Here is a 22010-nt window from a genome sequence, read left to right as displayed (position 1 = left end):
TGGCCAAAGTACTGGAGTTTCAGCTTTAGCATCATTTCTTCCAAAGAACACCCAGGACTGATCTCCTTCAGAATGGACTGGTTGGATCTCCTTGCAGTCCCAGGGACTCTCAAGAGTCTTCTCCAACACCACAGCTCAAAAGCATCAATTCTTCGGCGCTCAGCCTTCTTCACAGTCCAACTCTCACATCCATACATGACCACAGGAAAAACCACAGCCTTGACTAGACGGACCTTTGTTGGCAAAGTAATGTCTCTGCTTTTGAATATGCTATCTAGGTTGGTCATAACTTTCCTTTCAAGGAGTAAGCGTCTTTTAATTTCATGGCTGCAGTCACCATCTGTACTTACAGTCAAATAAGAGGAGACAAGAACCAACTCAGCAACAAAAACAAAAAAGTAACTATGTTTATTTTTTCATGGTGGTAAGTGCAATAGAGAAAACTAAAGCCAGGAGAAGGGATCAGGAGTGCTGGGATGGGTGGAGGGAGCCTCAGTGAGATGGTTAGAGAAGGAGTCGGTGGGAAGAGGACGGATAAGCAGGGAAGCTGTGAAGGTGGGGAAGGAGCAACCATGCAGAATTATAGGACAGAGTACTCAGCCTTAAGTAGCATCCTATGTCAAGGTCCTGAGGTGGAAGCTTCTGAGGTTATGTCTGAGGAAGGGGCCAAGATGAACAGAGCAGAATGGATGACAAAGAGAAAGGCAGGAGGTGAGCTGGAAAGGCAGTGAAGTCAGATGAAAAAGGATCCTGCTGGACAGGCTTTTACTCTGACTGAGATGGGAAGTCACTGGATACTTTGGGACAGAACTGGGATTTGATCTGATATTTTAAAGGGTTCTTTTTTCTTTCTTTTAAAAAGATTTTATTAAAGTATAGTTGATTAACAATATTATATTAGTTTTCAGGTGTATAACATACTGATTCAAATTTTTTATAGATTATACTCTATTTAAAGTTTGTTGGCTATATTCTGTGTTCTGTACACTATATCCTTGTAGCTTATTTTTTTTCTAATAATACTTAACTCTATATTAAAATTACTAATACTACTATTCAACAAATGATCAATATAAAACATTTAAACAAAATTAGTTTTGGTAGTTTTGGTACTAAGTCTTTGAAAACTAATATGTATTGTATACTTACAGCATATCTCAATTCAGTTGTTATTTTTTGTGGGGGGAGGGGTTGTGCTACATGGTTTGTGGGATCTTAGTTCCCCAAAAAGGGACTGAACCCATGCTCTTGGCAGTGAAAGGATCCTAACCACTGGACCACCAGGGAATTCCTAGCATATCTCCGTTCAGACGAGCCCCATTTCAAGTGCTCCACAGTCATATGTGGTCAGTTGCTGTCATAATGAACAGCATGGTGCTAAAGTTTCAGTTGTAGGTTTGTAAACAGGCCCCTCTCTTTTATTCAAAATATGCACAGACCTATCAAGTACAAACTTCTCACCTGAGCTTTTAAGGTCCTCTGTTATGTGCCCCACTATGCAATCAGGCTGGTCTCCTCCTTGGTGCTCGTTACTCCATGCTCATTCCTGCCTCTATGCTTGAACTTTGCCATTCCTCTATCCAGTAACCCTCTCTCTTTTCCCTTTTCTGTTCTAACACCCAACCCAGCTACTGTTCCATCTCCTCCTGGACTACAGCAGTTTCTACTGCTCTTTTTTCAGAGCTTTTTTTTTTTTTTTAATACAGATCAAAAGGGTTTAGAGCAAGGTTAGAGAGAGTAACACTGGATAGGAAGCTATCACAATAATCTGGCTGAGAGACACCCATGCGAAGATGAGGTGTTCAATTTTTACTTAAATTGGAGATGCCTATTAGTCATGCATGGAACATGGGGCAGCAGACAACTGGATATACGGATCTGGAGTTCAGGGCACAGGTGTGTGCTTCAGACATAAACCTCAAAGTCTTTGGAGTATACAAAACATTTTTAACCATGATATCATCTGAGATGACTTTGAGAGAAAGAAGAGGAGAGGAAAGGATCTGGGGTCAGGTCATCTTAGATCAGGAAAAGAAAAGGAGCCTGCAAAGGGGCTTAGAAAGAGGGAACCAGTGATGAAGGAGACCAACCAAGTAAAGAGGCTTTCCCTGAAGCCAAGTAAAGAAGGTGTTTCTAGAAAGAAGGAGTGATAATCTGTGTCAGCTGCTGCTGCTACTCAAGTAAGATTTGACCAGATGTTTTCCTTGAAATCTGGCTGTATGATGCTAACAGGTGCACCCTGACAAAAGCAGGTTCCATGTGGAAGACAGGGGTGGGGAAATGCTGTATGGAGCAGCTTCAAGACACAATAGGAAGACAGAAAGTAAAGACAGAATGTATCAATAGATTCTGAGGAGTTTTGCTGCACAAGAAAATAGAGGATTGAGGAGGTAGTAAGCAAGAAAGACAGGTCAAGGAAGGGCTTTTTAACAATGGAAGCTGTTTACAACGTGTTTCTAGAAAGGGAGAGGCACAGTCACCCAAATGAAGTCCTTGAGTGGGCAAAGGAAAAGGGTCTGATGCTCAGGCACAGAAGCTGACCCTGGAGAACACACTCAGCTCATCGACACCAACAGGGACAAGAGGTAAGGCAGCCGCCATCACAACTTAAACAACCAACAGAATTTACTTTCAGCATCTAAGATTCAGATCCAACTAAGCAAAGGACACACATACTCCGAAAGTGAATTTCGGAAATAGCTGCAATGGCACACATTAAAAAGAAAGTTATTAATCTCCAATAGTTGAGAAATCTATTAGCCTATTATTGCATCCTTGCTTTTTTTTTTTTTTTAAAGCACTGTCAACATTTTATTTTGTTTTTGCTTTCCATCTTGGTTTGTTTTTTTTAATTTCCAGAAAGCACATTTTACTTTTTCTACTTTGGAAACATTCAGGTTTTGCATGGGCTTAACCCAGACATAGTTTTACCCTTTACAGGAATCCTTCTTGAGGCTTAAATATTTCAGGAGGGGTTAAAACCACAGGGGAAACATCATAAACCCTTTGAAGCACAAAAGCAGCAGCCAATCTGCACATTCAGTTACTGCTTTCACTTTTAAAAATTCATAAGAGACCTTTATGACACAGAATCACTCTGCATGTAGCTCTTCCACATAGAATTGCTTATTTACAGATTAAAAGCCTTACATTCTGCCAAGATAGACAATAATTACTCTCTTGAGGATTATGCAACGGCGCTCTTGCAATATTTTTTACATAATTAAGTGCCCAACTCATAGCTCACCAAGGAACAAAGCATAATTGCACATGCTACCCTCTGAAGATTTCGCACCAAACTCAAAATTTCCCCCGTGTCGGAAAAACTACAGTAGAGCTCCATTCAAGGACTTTGATCATTAATTCAGAAAACTATTACTGAAAGCAAAAAAGAAAAGAAATACAGTCATTACTGAATGCATTACAAGAGATTATTTAAAAACAGAACTTTCCCTGACTTCTGAAATCAATCTTAACCTTATTTGCCCCTTAAATAATTTAATTCCACAAATATTTACTAGATTTGAAGAAAATCACTGGTACGCTCTGCATTTCCAGGCAGTCATCAAGTTTGGTCACCCTTTTATTTATGTATTTTTTCAGTCAACAGTTTTTGAATGCCTACAATGTTCCAGACACTGGGGATACTGAAAATGAATAAAACAAGCTTCTCTATTAATCGCGGCTGGAGATTTTCATAGTTACCACCAAACTGGCTAGTAACACTAGGATCACACTTCTGCTAATGGCTCTGTGCAAGTGCAGAACAAAGTTGAGGGATGGAGGAAGCAGGCCCTAATGTCATCACAGAAGCCCTGGATAGAGCTGGGCCTGCCAGCCCACCCACCCCAGACTTTTGCTTTGTTTTCCTATGTTGAACTCTTTCCTTTCCAGTTTTTTTGGTTTTTAATTTTTTCTTTTTTTATTTCAAACCTAAAGAAGAATTGAAAGAACAGTACAATGAACATTCCTTTTACTCAACAACTATAACATACTGCCATAGGGGCTTTTGTGTGCCAGCCATTTCTCTATTTATTCATAAAAATTTGTATGTGAAAATAAGTTCAGACATCATGGCACTTCAATCGTAAATAACCCTGCATGCATTTGCTAGGAATAAGGACACTTTCCTAAATATGTATAATACCGCTATGGGCCTCAGAAAATTAACAATAATTCCATATTATTCCATATCCATCCCATATCCAAATTTCATCAATTGCCTACCCAATGTCTTTTTAAACTGCTTCCCCAAACACACACCTAGTCTAGGGTCCAATTCAATTTTATCCATTATACTTTATTTTTTGCAGTATTTTTAATCTAAAATTTTTTCTTTTTTTTTATTTCCGTGACACTGATTTTAGAAGAGTCCAGACCCAGATACGTTATAGAATGTCCCACATTCTGGATGTGTCTAGTTATTTCTTCATGGTATCATTGAATTAATTCCCCCATCACTTATATCTCCTATGAACCAAAGCTACATCAAGATACAAGTTAACCAGTTTGGGAAAAAATATTTTATACTGTGAACTTCCTATTTCATCATATCAAAAGACACAAAATGTTAGGGTAACCCATTATTATTGACATTAGGCTTGATCACTTGGTTAAGATGGTTACTGCCACATGTATCTACTCTAAAGGTACAGGTTCTCTTTTATATCAATAAATCCTGAGAGCGATTATTTGTTACCATGAGGCTGTTTTTTTCCCAATAATTTTTCATCACTTTTCATCCACTGATAACCCTTGCTTTAATTATTCCATTTGGGACAGCAAAATTCTATCTTTCCTTCCACATTTATTGGCTGGTATTCTCACTGAAAAACAAGCTTCCCCTGCCCTTCTCCCTTCCTTTTTTTGAAATCTTTGCTTGTGTAATAATTAATTGCGATCATTATTCTTTTGGATGTTCAGATTGTCCTGAATTTGGCCACTGGGGGTCTCTTCAAACTGGCTTCTGTGACCTTTTGACATGACTCCATTAGTGTTTGTTTTATTATATCAAACTGTCCTAGGCCCACCTCATGTTTTCTCTGCCCAAGTTCTATAATCAGCCACTTCTCCAAACAGTTCCTTTTCAAGTTTTATAGTAAATGGTATTTAGAGAACAAGTCTGAGCATCAGGCTGTTCCCAAATTACATGAGCCAATTACATCAAATGAACCTGTAACTCCACCCTTTGCTTAAGCAATGTATCACCAGCAACAGGAAGAGTTAATCTAAACAAATCCTATCATTTTCTTTGTGGCATGCCTAATAAGCCAACTCTTATCTCACACTGTTAATAAAGAAAAAACTTGAGTTCACTGAAGACCAGTGAATACAAGAGTTTCTTTATGCTTGGAGATGTTACTGGTCTTTGAAACACTGACAGTCCTTTGTATTTAGCAGCTCAAAACCTCTGCCTTCAGACCTGGTGTATGATGGGCAAAGATAAATACATTTCATTAGTTCGTTTCATAACCATACTTTATGTTTGACCAAAAATTATATAACTTTGCTAAGTTTTTAGTACAAGTGTTAGTCCCTCAGTCGTGTTCGACTCTTTGTGACTCCATGGACTCACTGCAGCCCGCCAGGCTCCTACAATCCATGGAATTCACCAGGCAAAAATACTAGAGTGGGTTAGCCATTCCCTTCTCCAGGGGATCTTCCCAACACTGACATCAAACTCAGGTCTCCTGCACTACAGGCAGATTCTTTATCATCTGAAGCCCATAAAAGAGAACTTTCAGGCTTTTCAGAATTTAGGATGAGGACTTTTAAAACCAGAATTAAATAACTCAAGGATTTTTAAAATATTAAATATATCCACGCATGATTATTACAGAAATCAAGGATAGGCAAAAGGTTTCAATAGCGTTTTATCATTTAACACATATTAATGAGGTGCCTTTTATGTACTAGGTATCATAAAACTTCAAAAATGTCCCCCAGTTGGGTACTTATTTATTAAACACATATTAATTGAATGAAATTGCCAAGAACTGAGTATTTTTTAAAAAGCAAGTATGATCCAAACTCTGCCGCCAAAAGAGATCAGGCAGAGCATACAAACAAGGAAACGTGTAGTTACATGACAACATGGCAAATGCTATGAAGAAGTCATTCAGAGGTCCCTCAGGAGTCCTGGCGGAGAAGGTGATGACACCCCACTCCAGTACTCTTGCCTGGAAAATCTCATGGATGGAGGAGCCTGGTGGGCTGTAGTCCATGGGGTCGCAAAGAGTCGGACGCGACTGAGCGACTTCCCTTTCACTTTTCACTTTCATGCATTGGAGAAGGGAATGGCAACCCACTCCAGTGTTCTTGCCTGGAGAATCCCAAGGACAGGGGAGCCTGGTGGGCTGCTGTCTATGGGGTCACACAGAGTCGAACACGACTGAAGTGACTTAGCAGCAGCAGCAGCAGGAGTTCTGGAGTGTCAGAGACAGCTTTCTGGAGTAAGTGATCCACGAGACCCTGCAGGGTGAGTGGGAGTCAGTCACAAAAAAGAAAGGAGTGCTCAGTGTTCAGGGAGGGGAAGGGAACCTGCCAGACTCAGAGTGTGAGGATGTCCAGGTAAACAAACAGGAAGGGGATGAATATGAGATAAGACAAAGAATGGACTGGTGAGGGCAATGGAAGGGGTTCAGAATGGACACAGCTCTCTAGGGAGCAGTGACAGCAGGGCTGGACAGAGGAGCTGGGACTCACAGAGCAAGCCCAATGGATGCAGGCTTTATCTAGAAGAAAGGTTGAGGTTTTACATACGAGAGTGCAATCCTCAGTTATTCTTGAGTGTTTGCTATATACCAAGTTCTATGCTAAATGCTTACACCTTCTAATCTTCCACATTAACTCAATCAGGGAAGGTTTTTTTCTTTCATATATACTGAGGCTTAGATGTTTAAACAGGTTTATGCAACTGCATATGCCAAAGTAACGCAGTTGTAACTCAAAACCAGACTTTCTGGCTACAGAGCCTATATCCTTAACTGCTATGTTATACTAGCTCCATCGTGTAGTGTGGAGAATTAACTATTTTTGTTTTCTCTTTATTAGGGAGATTGTGTGAGGCAGATGAGATAAGAACACGACAGTGTCATGTTCACATAAGGAAAAAATCACAGTGATTTGGATTAGAATTGTAGAAGCAGAAAGGGAAACAACTCTAGAATGTAATATGGAAAGGAAATACCTGGTAATTGACTGAATATAGGAGTGGAGTGGAGAGAGTAAAGGAGAAAAGAGTTCAGATTCATAATCATAGCTCCATCCTCGGCACTGCAAAGACAGAGAAGGGATTCACTGAAAATGGTCACTTAGCAAATTAGGGAACAGGAAACAGGTGCCAAGAATTGAGTCAATTAAACTTATTTTCATCTGGAAAGTCCTGGTATGGAGATATTCCACAGCCCCTCTCTCAGGTATATTCTGTGACAAGTGACACATTCTAATGATACAGTCCCTGGTCTTCGGCCGCGATGCTCTCACCCTCTCTTCAGAAACGCGTCAACAGCTTACTTATTTACTACAGGTTGAAAAGCACTCGATAAAGATGCAGAAAACCCTCAGAGAGGAAGCTAAGACCAACCATGTCTAAGACACCCTGAAAATCATACATCAGGCCAGAGCTCTCTAGACAGTTTCCTAACCAACAGCTATCACAACAGATGAAGCTAAGTTGCTTTTTACCTTTGTGGCTCTTGTTAGCACTTCAATGCTATTGATACTGATGTTACAGAAAGAAAACATTTAAAGGTCGTGCTGCTAAAATTCACAGTAAAAGGCTTCAAGACTCTCTTCTCCCTCTACTCTTTTCATAAAGTGTATGGTTTCCTTTTCCTCTATGTATGTAGAAACCACTTTGACTCTTCTCAATGATACAAATGCAAACAGGATTGCTTCCCTTTTTCTTATCTGAAAAAATAAGCATGTACTTCTCTAAAACTGTTAGCAATATTGGACTAGTGTTAACTGAGGCTGCGTAACAGGAAAAGCCTCCACAGCTTATTATGAAATAAGTTATTTTGATCTCAACTGAGAAATGGTGTCTTGTGGGAAGGTCAACAATTTCTAACACAGCTTCATAATCACATAGACATGTTGTCATTTTCATAGGAACCATCAGTAGCCAGGTCAGCAGATAAAGTAAGACCTTTCCAGGGTCTCATTTCTTTGTGGGACACTCATTATCTCATTTGAAGGAAAGTCTGAATTTGAGCATTTGGCATAAGTTGAATTATGAGTGGTCCTTAACAGGCTGATGGACAGTTCTGAAGACACAAGAGAGACCACAATGAAGCCCATCCACAAATATTAAGGTAAAAGCAGAGTTTTCCTTCTGGGCTGTCTCAGCTTAGACTTAGTCAGGTCTCTGCCTAGTACCCTTGTCATTCTAACTCCTCCCAACCCCCACCCCCCATTTAGAGAACTGGCAGGCTGGAAGGGAAACCATAATAAATTAAGTTTCTCTCCTATTGGGATTTTCTATTTCTGTCCGTTTTACCATATCCTCTCCTCTCTCCCACTACATCTGTCTTTTAAGATTAGGTCAACTAAATCTTACATCTTCTGGAAATTTTTTTTTAAAGAGAAGAATAATTTTTACTTCTATGAGGACTTTATTTATCCCTTTTGCTCGTGAGTCAGTAGGTCCCCACAGAAGGGGCATCATTCCCATTGTTCTTTGAAGACCATACTTACAGATGAGTTCTGAATAATTATTAAATAATTACACTGCACTTGGCATCAGTTCAGGACTGCACAATATCTTCCATTTTCCTCTTGATCCTATTATTACAGATAAATGAAAACCCTAAAGGACACTCAGGCAGAAGGCCAAAAATGGAGGAGGGCCATTTCACATCTTCAGTTTTGTGTTCAAATCTCTAAACTAAGACTGCCCTATTTTCAGTAAACTAAAAGCCAATTATTTCCGTTTTGATTATATGCCAGGCTGCAATTCATTTTTAGAAAATAAGTTTTTTAATTTCTTAATCACAAATTTAGTAATTTAGGAACATTGAAATTTACAGAGTTTTTGTTTTTGTTTTATTTTCTCCATGATGAGGCACTTTAACAGATTATATATAAGTACTGAAATGATTAAGATCATATGTGTAGGGCTAACTTGTAAAAACATGTACATCCTACATATTCTGTAGCATCAGACTCATACCTGTGATAATAACTATCTGGACTACATCTGTTTGCCCAACCAATGATACATGAGAGAAACATTTTTGAGAGCATAGACTACATTTATTTCATCTATGTATCTCCACAGCTTTTTTCTTTCAGTTTTTTAAATTGGACGATAACTGCTTTACAATGTTGTATTGGCTTCTGCCATACATCAGTATGAATTAGTCACAGGTATACATATGTCCCTCCTGAATCCCCCTCTGATCTCCCATCCTATCCCTTCCACCTCATCTCCCACCTCTAGGTTGTCACAGACCTCTGCATTGAGTTCCCTGGGTCACACAGCAAATGCCCACTTGCAATCTGTTTTACATATGGTAATGTATATGTTTCCATGCTATTCTTTCAAATCATTCTACCCTCTCCCTCCCCCACTGTTCTCTATGTCTGCATCTCCACTGCTGCCCTGCAAATAGGTTCATCAGTACTGTCTTGCTAGATTCCATCAGTTCAGTTCAGTCGCTCAGTCGTGTCCGACTCTTTGTGACCCCATGAATCGCAGCACACCAGGCCTCCCTGTCCAACACCAATTCCCGGAGTTCACGCAAACTCACGTCCATCAAGTCGGTGATGCCATCCAGCCATCTCATCCTTTGTCGTCCCCTTTTCCCCCTACCCCCAATCCTTCCTAGCAGCAGAGTCTTTTCCAATGAGTCAACTCTTCGCATGAGGTGGCCAAAGTACTGGAGTTTCAGCTTTAGCATCATTCCTTCCAAAGAACACCCAGGACTGATCTCCTTTAGAATGGACTGGTTGGATCTCCTTGCAGTCCATGGGACTCTCAAGAGTTTTCTCCAACACCACAGTTAAAAAGCATCAATTCTTCGGCGCTCAGCTTTCTTCACAGTCCAACTCTCACATCCATACATGACTACTGGAAAAACCATAGCCTTGACCAGACGGACCTTTGTTGGCAAAGTAATGTCTCTGCTAGATTCCATACACATGCATTAATATACAATATTTGTCTTTCCCTTTCTGACTTACTTCACTCTGTATAATAGGCCCTAGGTTCATCCACCTCATTAGTACTGACTCAAATGCATTCTTTTTTCTAGCTGAGTAATATTTAATTAAATATATGTACGACAGTTTCTGTATCCATTTACCTGTCGATGGACACCTAGGTTACTTCCATATCCTAGTTATTGTAAAAAGTGCTGCAATGAACATTGGGGTACAAGGGTCTCTTTCAATTATGGTTTTTTCAGGGTATATGCCCGGTAGTGGGATTACTGAGTCATATGATATTTCTATCCCTAGTTTTCTAAAGAATCTCCATACTGTTCTCCACAGTGGCTGTATCCATCTACATACTCACCAACAATGTAAGAGGGTTCCCTTTTCTCCACATTCTCTCCAGCATTTACTGCTTATAGATTTTTTAATGATGGCCATTCTGACTGGTGTGAGGTGATACCTCATTGTAGTTTTGATTTGCACTTCTCTCATAATAATCAATGCTGAGCATCTTTTCACATGTTCATTGGCTATCTCCATGTCTTCTTTGGTCTGTTTAGGTCTTCGGCCCATTTTTTTGATTGGGTTGTTTGTTTTTCTGGTATTGAGCTACATGAACTGCTTGTATATTTTGGAAGTTAATTCTTTGTCAGTTGTTTCATTTGCAATTATTTTCTCCCATTATGAGGGCTCTCTTTTAATCTTGTTTATAGTTTCCTTTGGTGTGCAGAAGCTTTTAACTTTAATTAAGTCCCATTTGTTTACTTTTGTTTTTATTTCCATTACTCTAAGAGGTCCCCACTTTCATAATGGACATATTTCTTAATAAATTGATGAATGTATGATGAGGCAATTTTATCTGCATAAAATAATAAACAATCATCATTCCTTGGTAACCAATGAACTCATATGGAAATTTACATTAAATTGTCACCATATCCTCTTACTTATGTTAATATATCAATGTCTTCATTATTAAATTACCTCAAAAGTCCTTTTAGAAGTTGGTGATTTTAATAAATATAAATCAAATAAAGACTTTAAATTAGTAAGCAGTTATGTTCATAAGCATCATCTGGTTTGCCAGCCCAGATGATGGTGTGTATTCAGGGGTGGTCTGCTAACTAGTTTTCAGGGTCCCTGGCCAGCTGTCACCATCACACACACACACAAGCCCTCTGCTGCTTTCAACAGCTTGTCTTCATCAGAAGAGGCACTGTATCCCTCTCCTTTGGCAGGAACTTAGACTTTCAGTTTCAAAGGCTTACTGTCAACCCTAGCATTAGTCTTTGTACCCAGAAACAAAAAGGTTAATAAACAACATCTTTAATCCTCCTTGTGTGTTTCTAGTCTTTGCACTAGAAAATCACGGCCGGGATGTGCAGAGGTCAAAATTAGCCTATTTTACTATTGTCCATTAACCTGCTAACGAAAGCAGTACATGCTATTGCCTCTAAAGAGAACCCCCAATCACATTTTCACCTGGAACACATCTAGCCTGAAGCACACAAAGAATGGCCCAGTCTGCATTCCAGAGAAGCCTGTCTTGCAAGGTTCCTTATTATGAGTACAGAAAAATAGGCATTTCCTTCTGCACAGGCGATTAAGAGACAGTAGCTGTAAGTCAGGATTTTGGTGGGAGCAGTCATAGCGGAAGCGGCAGGGATAGCAGTACCATTAGAATGGAAGTTGTGGTTGTGGTGCAAGTAGCAGTGGCAACGAAATCAGCTGAACAGCCAAGAAAGCCACGCCCTGTGAAGCGGGAAGTGAGAGCCACTGCGACTGGGTTACCCCAGAAGGCTGGCAGCCGAGGTGGGTGCTCAATGAAATCAACATTCGTGAATGAGGGAAAGTCTTGGGGTGACACAAATTAGCACTGCGTTTAGAGATGAGCCTTGGGAATGCATGCATCCAAGAGAATGGGAACACAGTTTAGTGTGGGTCTGATCGAAAACAAAAAGCTGTATGCCAACAGAAACAAGGACGTCTAACTGCAAGCACCACCCCATACAGCCAACCACCTGGATGCAACCACAGAGCACTCCACACTTCACCCAAGAACGACTGATAAGTCCCCACGGAGCCCCCAGCTCTCCACTCGCTCCCTGGCATGGCCAAAGCAGGACTGAGTAGCCGGAGATGCCACAGGGAAGGAAAGAGTGGAAGGGCGAGTGAGCCTACATCTCTCCCTCCTCACTCACTCTACCCTGGACTCTTTGCACTGGGTACTGTTATAATTGCGATTTACAGATGCGGCAACTGAGGCTCAGGGAGTGAAATAATTGGCTCTACGTCCCATGGTCAGTAAGTCGGAGAGCAGATTTCGCAGCCAGGTTGTGGCTCCAAAGACCATGCCTCTAACAGCTATGACCTTCTGTCTCCTACATAGCAGACTGTGTCCCAAGTCAGGGAACTGGGAGCCACGGCTCCAGCTCTCCAAGAGAAGACAGTCCTGTGAAGCAGAGAAACATGCACAAAAAGCGTACTGCAACCCTCGAGTAGTTAAGAAGTCCAGAGGCAAGCACTGGCTTAGTAAGAGCACAAGGGAAGTGCTCCATTCCATGAAGGGGGCAAGCTGAGATTCATTCCTCCAAGGAAGTAGCAGAATTGAGTGTCAGAGAAGGAAAACAGTGTCATGAGAAATGGTATGGTTAGAAGCAAAGGCCTGGCCTCTTGGAGGAATGCATAAAAATCACATGGCCTCCACAGCGAGTACAAGCAAGAGAGCACTAGGGATGAATGAGACTTGGAAAGTCGGTACAGACCAGATCCCAGCTGGATCTTGGAACTCATTTCTCCAAAAGAACATGGCAATGCCTCATAATAATGTATGTAACTCTACAGTGAGTAAAAGTATATGTCCCAGATGTAGCACAAAGCACATCCATGAAGAATCTTAGTTAATACACAGCAAGGGGCTTCCCAGGTAGTACAGTGCTAAGAACCCACCTGCCAATGCAGGAGATGCAAGAAACTCAGGTTCAATCCCTGGGTCAGGAAGATCCCTTGGAGAAGGTGAGCCACTCCAGTATTCTTGCCTAGGAAATTTCATGGGCAGAGGAATCTGGCGGGCTACAGTCCACAGGGTCACAAAGAGTCAGACAAGACTGAGCATGCATACGTGCATATAGTTCTACAAGGTAAACACTGTATTCCATTCTATCCATAAGAAATTGAGACAAAATAATCTAAGATCCTGGCAGCTAACAAGTAACAGAACCAGATCCGAGCACCGTCAGGACTCTTCCCTGCCACACAGTGTGGCCTCCGTATTGCTTGTGTTGTGAGGCTCTACAGCAAGGTGAGGACCTGACTACAGGCCCCTAGACAGGAGAAAGAAATGACAACCTGCTGGGAGCGAGCTCCGCCCGTGGCAAAGGTCATGAGGAAGGAGGCTTGGCATACACAAAGGCAGGATCGAGCCTCAGGAGTTCCCCTGGAAATTGTTGAGCATCTACCCCCCAAACCAGAGTCTGCCTACTTTCTGCTTTGTGCTTTCACCTCCACCTCTGACTTTACGGGGGGCTGGTCCCCCACTACCTCTCTCTGAAACAAGAGTTAGCTTACAGCTCCAGTTAATAATTTCTGGGTGTGACAATGTTTCAACCTACAAACTCCTTTGGAAGTCCTCTAGCCTGCCTGAATAGGTTTTTCCGGCCACATGTGATTGCTCAGAGCCTCCCAACTGTGAGAGGCATGAGATGTTCTAAACTGTCTAAATACAGATTCCTTTGAGCAGTTAAAAGATCGATTAGAGATTGTATTGGTGAAGGGTTTTTCACTTGTTGGGCCAATGTTTGCTGCTAAGTCTCCATATCCCTTACCTGCTGTGTCCCTGGCAGTGTATTGATTAATATAATTGGTGTAAATAGTAGCTTTAATGTTTGTAACCTGGGACCCTTGAGTTAATTCTTTTTCTTGTTAGAGCCCACCACACCTTTGCTCTGTAGGAATGCAACTTTATCTAATGCTTTTGGAGGGTGGTGCTTGACTTATCACCTTTAGAGAAAAATAAGTTTTCTGAAGAAAAGGTCTTAAAATGTTAACAGGCCTCCGGGCCAGAAGATGATGCAAATCACCTAAACTTTTGCATATGATAAGTTTGCAGGAAGAAAGCCTGGCTTACTGCATGACTCTACCCCTTCTCCCATTATCCTCTATGCATAACTTAAGGTATAAAAACTACTTTGGAAAATAAAGTGTGGGCCTTGTTCACCGAAACTTGGTCTCCCCATGTCGTTCTTTCTCTCACCTTCTGGCTGAATTATTCAGCCTCTTTTCTCCATTGAATTTCCTCACTGAGCTATCCTTATTTCAGCCTCTTTTCTTCACTGAATTTTCCTACTGAGCTATCCTTATTCTATTACTCTTTATATCCTTAATTAACGTTTAATTAAGCAGTTGTTTCCTGATCCTCGCCGATGCCATCCCCGCTTCGAATTCCCTGGATCCACCGGGGCTGGACCCCGGCAACAACCTACTCCAGTGTTCTTGCCTGGGAAATCCCATGGACAGAGGAGCCTAGTGAGCTACAGTCCACGGGGTTGCAAGAGTTGGACATGACTTAGCGACTAAACCATCACCACCACAGGCCCCTACAACTTAAGCAGACTTCGGACTGCCCCAAATAAAGCCTAGGATGACATTACTCCACAGGAAAGTATTATAGTCACTTCAACTGTTGGACTTCCTTTATCCTCCTTTGCCCCAAAAGTTTTAAGAAATCTAAGAGGAAGACTGAGTTGGGTTCTGCACAGTGGATGATTCTGAAGATGGGCTCTGTACAGTGGATGATTTCCAAAAATGCGTTTGTCTTCCTACAAATCTCATTCATCTCAGCTTCTGTAGTCTTGTACTTTCTCCCAACTCTGCCCATGCTGGACATTCTGTCACACTGTTCCCTAGAGTTCACATCCCCCTAATACGCATCCCAGACATCACACTTTTGTATCAGCCACTGACTGCACTGCACCAGTATTCAGTATAAACTAAAATTTAAAAAAAAACAAACAAACAAAAACATACCTATTCTTGGGGAAAACTTTTAAAAAAATGAGAATTTTAAAAATACAACAAAAATGTACCTGAAAGCATTACATTAATAAAAGTACTACCAGCTATATTTTTTCAAAAGCAAGAAAATAAGCTCAAGTTACCTTCCTTAAATACAATCTATTAAGTTAAAAAAGAAACAGATAGCATATTTGTGATTTCCGCCCCCGCCTTGGCTGTGACCAGGGATTGAACTTGGGCCATGGCAATGAAACTGCCAAATTCTAACCACTAGACCAACAGGGAACTCCTGTTAGTGCTTTTTCCTGTGCAAAAAAACTTTCCCTGCAGGAGCACCCATAATGCAAGGCTGTGGACCAAATCCACACTTGGTCAATGTCAGAGCAGCAGCCTGGGGCCCCGCCTGCCCTTCAGTGTGGGGTGCTACAAGCCCAGCCCGTGAGCAGCAGTCACAGTGCCTGCCAGGTAACACAGTTCAGGAAAGCTGTGGGAAGCTGATTTCTAACTGATCACTTCAATCACGGGCTGAATTTAGTACAGCTGACCCTTGAACAACACAGGTTTGAAGCACATGTGTCCACTTATACAGGGATTTTTTTTTTTTTTTCCTAATAGTAAAAACTACAGTACTGCATCATAAATGGCTGGTTGAACCTGAGGGTGGGGAGGAACCCCAGACCCAGAGGAATACCCGAAGATAACAAGGAAACTCCCGTAAGGAGGAACCTTGGATAAACAGAGCTGAATAGAAGTCACATATGTATTTTGACTGCAGGGAGGGTCAGCATCCCAATCCCTGAATTGTTCAACAGCCAACTGAACACTTTTTTGACTATACTGACCTACCAAGTGAAAGTTGTTAAAAGAGAAATATCAAGTACACTCTTACAAATTTAGTTTGAAATAGTTCTTCCAATGCCACAATGCTGTTGTTCAGTCCCTAAGTTGTGTCCAACTCTTTGCAACCCAATGGACTGTGGCACACCAGGCTTCCCTGTTCATCACTATCTCCTGGAGTTTGCTCAAACTCTTGTCCATTGAGTCAGTGATGCCATCCAACCATCTCATTCTCTGTTGCTTCATTCTCCTCCTGCCCTCAATCTCTCCCAGCATCAAGGTCTTTTCCAATGAGTCTGCTCTTCATAACAGATAGCCAAAATATTGGAACTTCAGCATCAGTCCTTCCAGTGATTATTCAGTGTTTCCTTTAGGATTGACTGGTTTGATCTCCTTGCAGTCCAAGGGACTCTCAAGAGTCTTCTCCAGCACCACAATTTGAAAGGATCAATTCTTCAGCACTCAGCCTTTTTTACAGGCCACCTCTCACAATCATACATGACTACTGGAAAAACCATAGCTTTGACTAGATGGGCCTTTGTTGGCAAACTAATGTCTGTGTTTCTATGTTTGTCAGGGCTTTCCTTCCAAGAAGCAATCATCTAATTTCATGGCTGCAGTCACCATCCACAGTGATTCTGGAGCCCAAGAAGAGAAAATCTGTCACTGCTTCTACTTTTTCCCCTTCTATTTGCCATGAAGTGATGGGACTGCATGCCATTATCTTAGTTTTTTGAATGTTGAATATTAAGCCAGGTTTTTCACTTTCCTCTTTCACCCACATCAAGAGGCTCTTTAGTTCCTCTGCCAATACAGTGGTATCATCTGCATATCTCCCAGGAATCTTGACTCCAGCTTGTGACTCACTGCCACAATAAGTGCCTCCCAAATCCCCATATTTGAATATCCAAACTACATCCGTTATTTTGCTTTTCACACGGAAAATTATTTTTAATATTTTACCAGGCTCAAGTCTCAATTTTCATTTCAAAACCCTTGCTGTTCACATGAAGCTGGGGGCACAAGATACTCCAAGGCACACACCACCCATAGCTTAGATACTCAACTTTCTGATGTCCCATGATCCCCACTTTTCTTGACCTCCTTATCAGAATGATAAACATTTTAATTTTTCCAGCATATTTTTAATTTTTTTCAGTTCATTTTCTACTTTGTCCTTTCTCTGTGTTAACAACAAAGTGGGAAAGCAATATTGTTAAATTTGAAACAATTACTAATTTTATAAAATACCAGATTATCTGGGTTCTAGTCAGTCCATTAACTTCAAAATTTTCAGAGGCTTTTTTTGCTCAAATATCTTTAGGAGTATATTTAAGAACTCTGCTAATTTCTGTACATAAAGTACATATAATTTCTGTATATAAAATATAATGACTAATGGCCACTTTATAATTTTGTGTGTTATTCACCCAATCATGTCTGACTCTGCAGCCCCATGGACTTTAGCCCACTGGGCTCCTCAGTCCATGGAATTCTCCAGACAAGAATACTGGATTGGGTATACATTCCCTTTTGCATGGGATCTTCTTGACCCAGAGATTGAACGCAGGTCTCCTGAATTACAGGCAGATTCTTTACTGTCTGAGCCACCAGGGAAGCCCGTATAATCCTAGCAACATTATTATACCTACTGGCATAATTAAGTAACATGGAAAACACTGTTATTAACCATATAGTGTCGTACTTTGTTGAAATTAGACATCTATAGTGCAACTAAAAATGAAGGGTGACACATTTCCCCAAGTAATTTCAACTTCAGAAAAGAGGCATTTTCTCTAAAATTAACCCCCAAAATGTTTAAACTGCCATTCAGATCAGCAGCTTATTTAGCTCTAGACTGCTGCAGTCCATGGTGTCACAGAGTCGGACACGACTGAGCAACTTCCCTGTCACTTTTCACTTTCATGCATTGGAGAAGGAAATGGCAACCCACTCCAGTGTTCTTGCCTGGAGAATCCCAGGGACAGGGGAGCCTGGTGGGCTGCCGTCTATGGGGTCACACAGTGTCGGACATGACTGAAGCGACTTAGCAGCAGTAGCAGCAGCAAGCAACCTAGTCCCCTTCCTCCTTCCCTCACTCCAGAGGATAACAGCACTTTCATTTTTCTGAGTGTCTTTCAGCAGGCTTCTTCTGCACACTGAACAGCTTGGAATAAATCTGAATAACTGAATAACCTTGAAACAAAATTATTCTCATATAGATCACTGGGTTGTTTTGTTTTGTTTTTTGCCTAATTACATTCTATTTCTGCCCACATTTCTAACCTAATTGTTCTTCTATATACACCCACACCCCTTCTAATTTAGCATCATCCCCAAATTCTCTGTGTCACTTTTAATTTTATTACCCGACAGAGAGACATCTTTATGCTCCAGATTTTGGCTCGTCCCATGATTTCACAATGATTTTTTATTAAAATAAAGTTATAGCTTTTCTAAGTTAAATAAGAATACATAGACTCTGCACTAAAATCATGATATTATCAAGAACTGAATTACAGGTCAGATCAAATCTGACCTATATATGTTATCTGTATGTTTACACACATGCATGCACATATGTGATTTTTTTTCCAATAAGTAGCACTGCTTCAATATAGTATTTCATTCTGGAAATATTAACCAAGCAGAAATACATCTTAATTAGGTGCAGAAAATGTTCCTTGGTCTTTCCTTTTTCCCACTTTTTTCTTAGCCTCCCAGTAAACTCTATTATCTCTAAATCCAAGAGATTTGTGCTCTGTTTAGAAAACCTGTTACAACCAATCACCAGCACTTCTCACCACACCTTTCTTGAACTCCATATCAAATTAACAGTGTTTTATTACCAAGGTCAATACAAAAATCTAAAAGGAAAAAAATTAATGGATGTGTTAATCCAGTTGTTAATTCCCACAGTTGGATACCTTTAGTCTTCTTTGAGTCAAATCTCCCAGTGAACTTAACTTTTGCAAACTCAAATCTGCGCCCAATTTAGCCTTTTTTCTACCAAAGATTTAAAAATACTTTCAGGTCACACAATTTACACAGACTGTACTACATCATTCTAGAATTGTCTTCTAAGTAAACGTTCATAGGTTTTCTTCAGCGTCAGTTACCCACTGCCACCCTAATCCTAAAAGGAAGTTGTAGACTGGGTGTTTTGTTTTGTTTTGTTTTAATATAACACCAACTGAAATGCTATTGTATGATTTTTGAACAGTTATTTGTAAATGTAGTTCCTCCTACCTAAAATGGAATTTCCATAAAGGACCACTGTCCTGATTTACTGTGGATAATCTTTAAGCCCTATTGTCCTGCTTTAATTATTGACCATGTTATTATCATTTAAAAAAGGTTGTTTGTACAATAAATTACATCATTTTTCTTCCTCTTCCTAGAACATCCCTCACTCTTTACAATACCACACTCATATGTTAAGGCTTCCCTGGCAACTCCAGGTAGAGCTGATCATTCTCTCCTCTTGTTATATCACTTTAATCATATATCTTTCATAAAATGTACCATATTGTATAGTAAGAAGACCTTTTTATTCATTATTATTTCCCAAACATAGACTAACACAACACACACACACACATATACTTACACAGGACTGCACACATTCACTCATACACACCATACACACTGTATACAAAGGGTAATAATACTGGATACCAAAAGGAATAAGAACTAGGAACAAAAGACCTGGGTGTAAATCCTAGCCCTGTCATCAAGAATTACATGATTGTGTGGACTTCACATATTTATCATTATTAAGCAATCACTTAACCCATATGAGTCTTGGTTTCTCCATTTATAAAATGGGGATAATCATACTTCCCTATAGGTCTGCTGTATAAGGTGAGATAATCTATGAGAAATCAAAGTTCATTAATTCATTTCATCTATGAAGCACCAACTGAGTGCCCATTAAGTGAGAGGCATCATCAAGGACAGGCTGATGCCAAAGACACAGGCTGATATAAGGATAGATGCCAAAATAGAAGAGAATATAGACAAGCCCCTTCTCCCAGGGAGTTCATAGTTCAGGGACTAGCACTTAACCCTAAGGAATTATAGAAATGTAAGCATCATTACTATTCTCTTCACCTTCCTGTAAACTCTATCTATACATATATAAAGAATGAAATAAAGGCACTGAATATGGATTCATTAAAAATTATAAGGATCCCATGAGATTCTTTTCTGAGTGATTATTTTTTCCTTGAATTTCTGCAAATCAAGTATTAGGCTTTTCATTTGATACTCAAGCTCTTGAGTTTACAGAAGACAAAGATAATCTTTTCTTGGCCTAGTCTTTCCCCATTTTGTTTTTCCAGATTTATTAAGATATAATTGACATAACTTATTTAAGTTTAAAAAAAAAAAAAAAACTTGGTCAAGTTGCTAAAAGCTCTAGCATCACCTTGCGAATAATACTTATCAGTCAGATGTTCATACTGTCAGTTATCCTATCATGGAACATTTTCATTTTTAGCACTATAATTTATTTTAGAACTTACTTCATCTGCAAGATTCTATAAAAATTTTAAATAATTTTTCTATTAATATTTTACTAGACTAAATTTTAAATGTTTGCTTTTTAAAATTTGACTTTTATATGTCTAGAACAACACTTTTCCCAGGAGTACTCATCTCCAACTTTATAATAAAAACCAAAGGATAAAAGTTTGCTTAACAGTAATCTCTTTCTGCAGAACCCATGTGTTCTTCTGAGCAAGGTTATCTGGAACATCTTTATTAAAAACATCAAATGCCAAATATGGCATTCTTCTTATTCACCATATTCACCTTTTTCCCTAAGTAGGTGTCGGTCTTCATTATATCCCCCAACAAGATCACAAATGACAAAGTTCCCACATGAGGTAAATGTCAAGACTGCCTCCTGCAAAAACAGCACATCACGATTTACCAAGAACACACATCAGGTCCTATACAGGAAGTCTGCAGCCCCAGGAAAGGAAGGAGCAGCAAAGAAAGCCAGGCGACACACAGGTGGAACGGCTGCTGACTCAGCCCTGCAGCAGTGCTCACGTGAAGGGCCAAACTATTTTCCGTAACTGATCAGATATGGACGTTCCTTAACATTTTAGGCAGAAATAGTCACTAGAGCCGACACTCCAAATAATAGTATATTAAACGTCTGTTCCTTTAAAGAAAATTTGACACAGAGATAATTCGGAAGAAAAATCCCATTCAGTAGTTCCTACTGCAGAGTGAATTTGAAAATTATAAAAATGTAATGTGTAGAACTTAAAGAAAAAAAAAAAAACTAGAAGGAGAAAAAAAACAAATTTAAACTGGCACCAATTTATTAAGTAAAACGTCCTTTTATGATAGTTTTTTTTTTTTTTCCTGGCTGCAGAAAATTTCAGCATAAGTTCTCAGACATCCTAACTAATACAAGCTTAAATCTCATTATAAGCAAATTGTTACAAATCTCATCAAGTAACAAATTTTATTATAATGAAATTAAGTGTTTAGAATAACAAAGTGATTCCTAGAGCTTGTCAGGCAGCCCACAAGAAAAGAGGAAGGGGAAAAAGAAAAAGACAGGGGAGGGAGAAGATGGGGAAATCTTGTTGCATTATTATTTATATAATTAAAAATTAAGGACAATAAATGCTTCCCTATTAACTGTACATTTTTTAAATGACAGATGTCAAATACTACATGGTTTTACCAGCAAACTACATAATAGTGATGATAGACATCTTTAATTTCAAACAATTCACTCATAATTTAACACAGTAATCAAATGTACCTTCTCAAAAATCTCCTCTCAATGTAAGATAACTCATATTCCTGGTGTTCTAGTTGCCTAAGCTGCCCAGTCCACTACACAAGACAGTTATATTTGTTCCAATACAGAAGATTTCATTTACATTATTTTAATGTATTTACCACTGATTCAAGTGCCTTTCCCCCTCCATAGCCCAAACCTCCCATAAAGCTACCACCAACCCAAATGCCTAGGG

At 39.9% G+C, this 22010-nt stretch overlaps 1 protein-coding gene across 2 annotated transcripts in view; it reads right to left on the bottom strand.

Moving 5' to 3' along the window:
• VAV3 (vav 3 guanine nucleotide exchange factor) overlaps positions 1-22010 on the bottom strand; it is a 436414-nt gene that overhangs the window by 346483 nt on the left and 67921 nt on the right. Inside the window, exon 1 of one of the 2 annotated variants that reach the window (XM_010830945.1) lies at positions 7687-9490. The exons of the other annotated variant lie outside the window; for it this stretch is intronic. Within the exon in view, the coding sequence (XP_010829247.1) occupies positions 7687-7746 (60 nt within the window). The 5' untranslated portion in view covers positions 7747-9490. Of the gene's footprint in view, positions 1-7686; positions 9491-22010 lie in introns of those variants that run through there. 2 annotated transcript variants of the gene reach the window in all.

Source organism: Bison bison, unplaced genomic scaffold (assembly GCF_000754665.1).
Source record: "Bison bison bison isolate TAMUID 2011002044 unplaced genomic scaffold, Bison_UMD1.0 scf7180017864519, whole genome shotgun sequence".
NCBI classification, from domain to species: Eukaryota; Metazoa; Chordata; class Mammalia; order Artiodactyla; family Bovidae; genus Bison; species Bison bison.
This window is presented reverse-complemented; position numbering and strand designations above follow the sequence as displayed.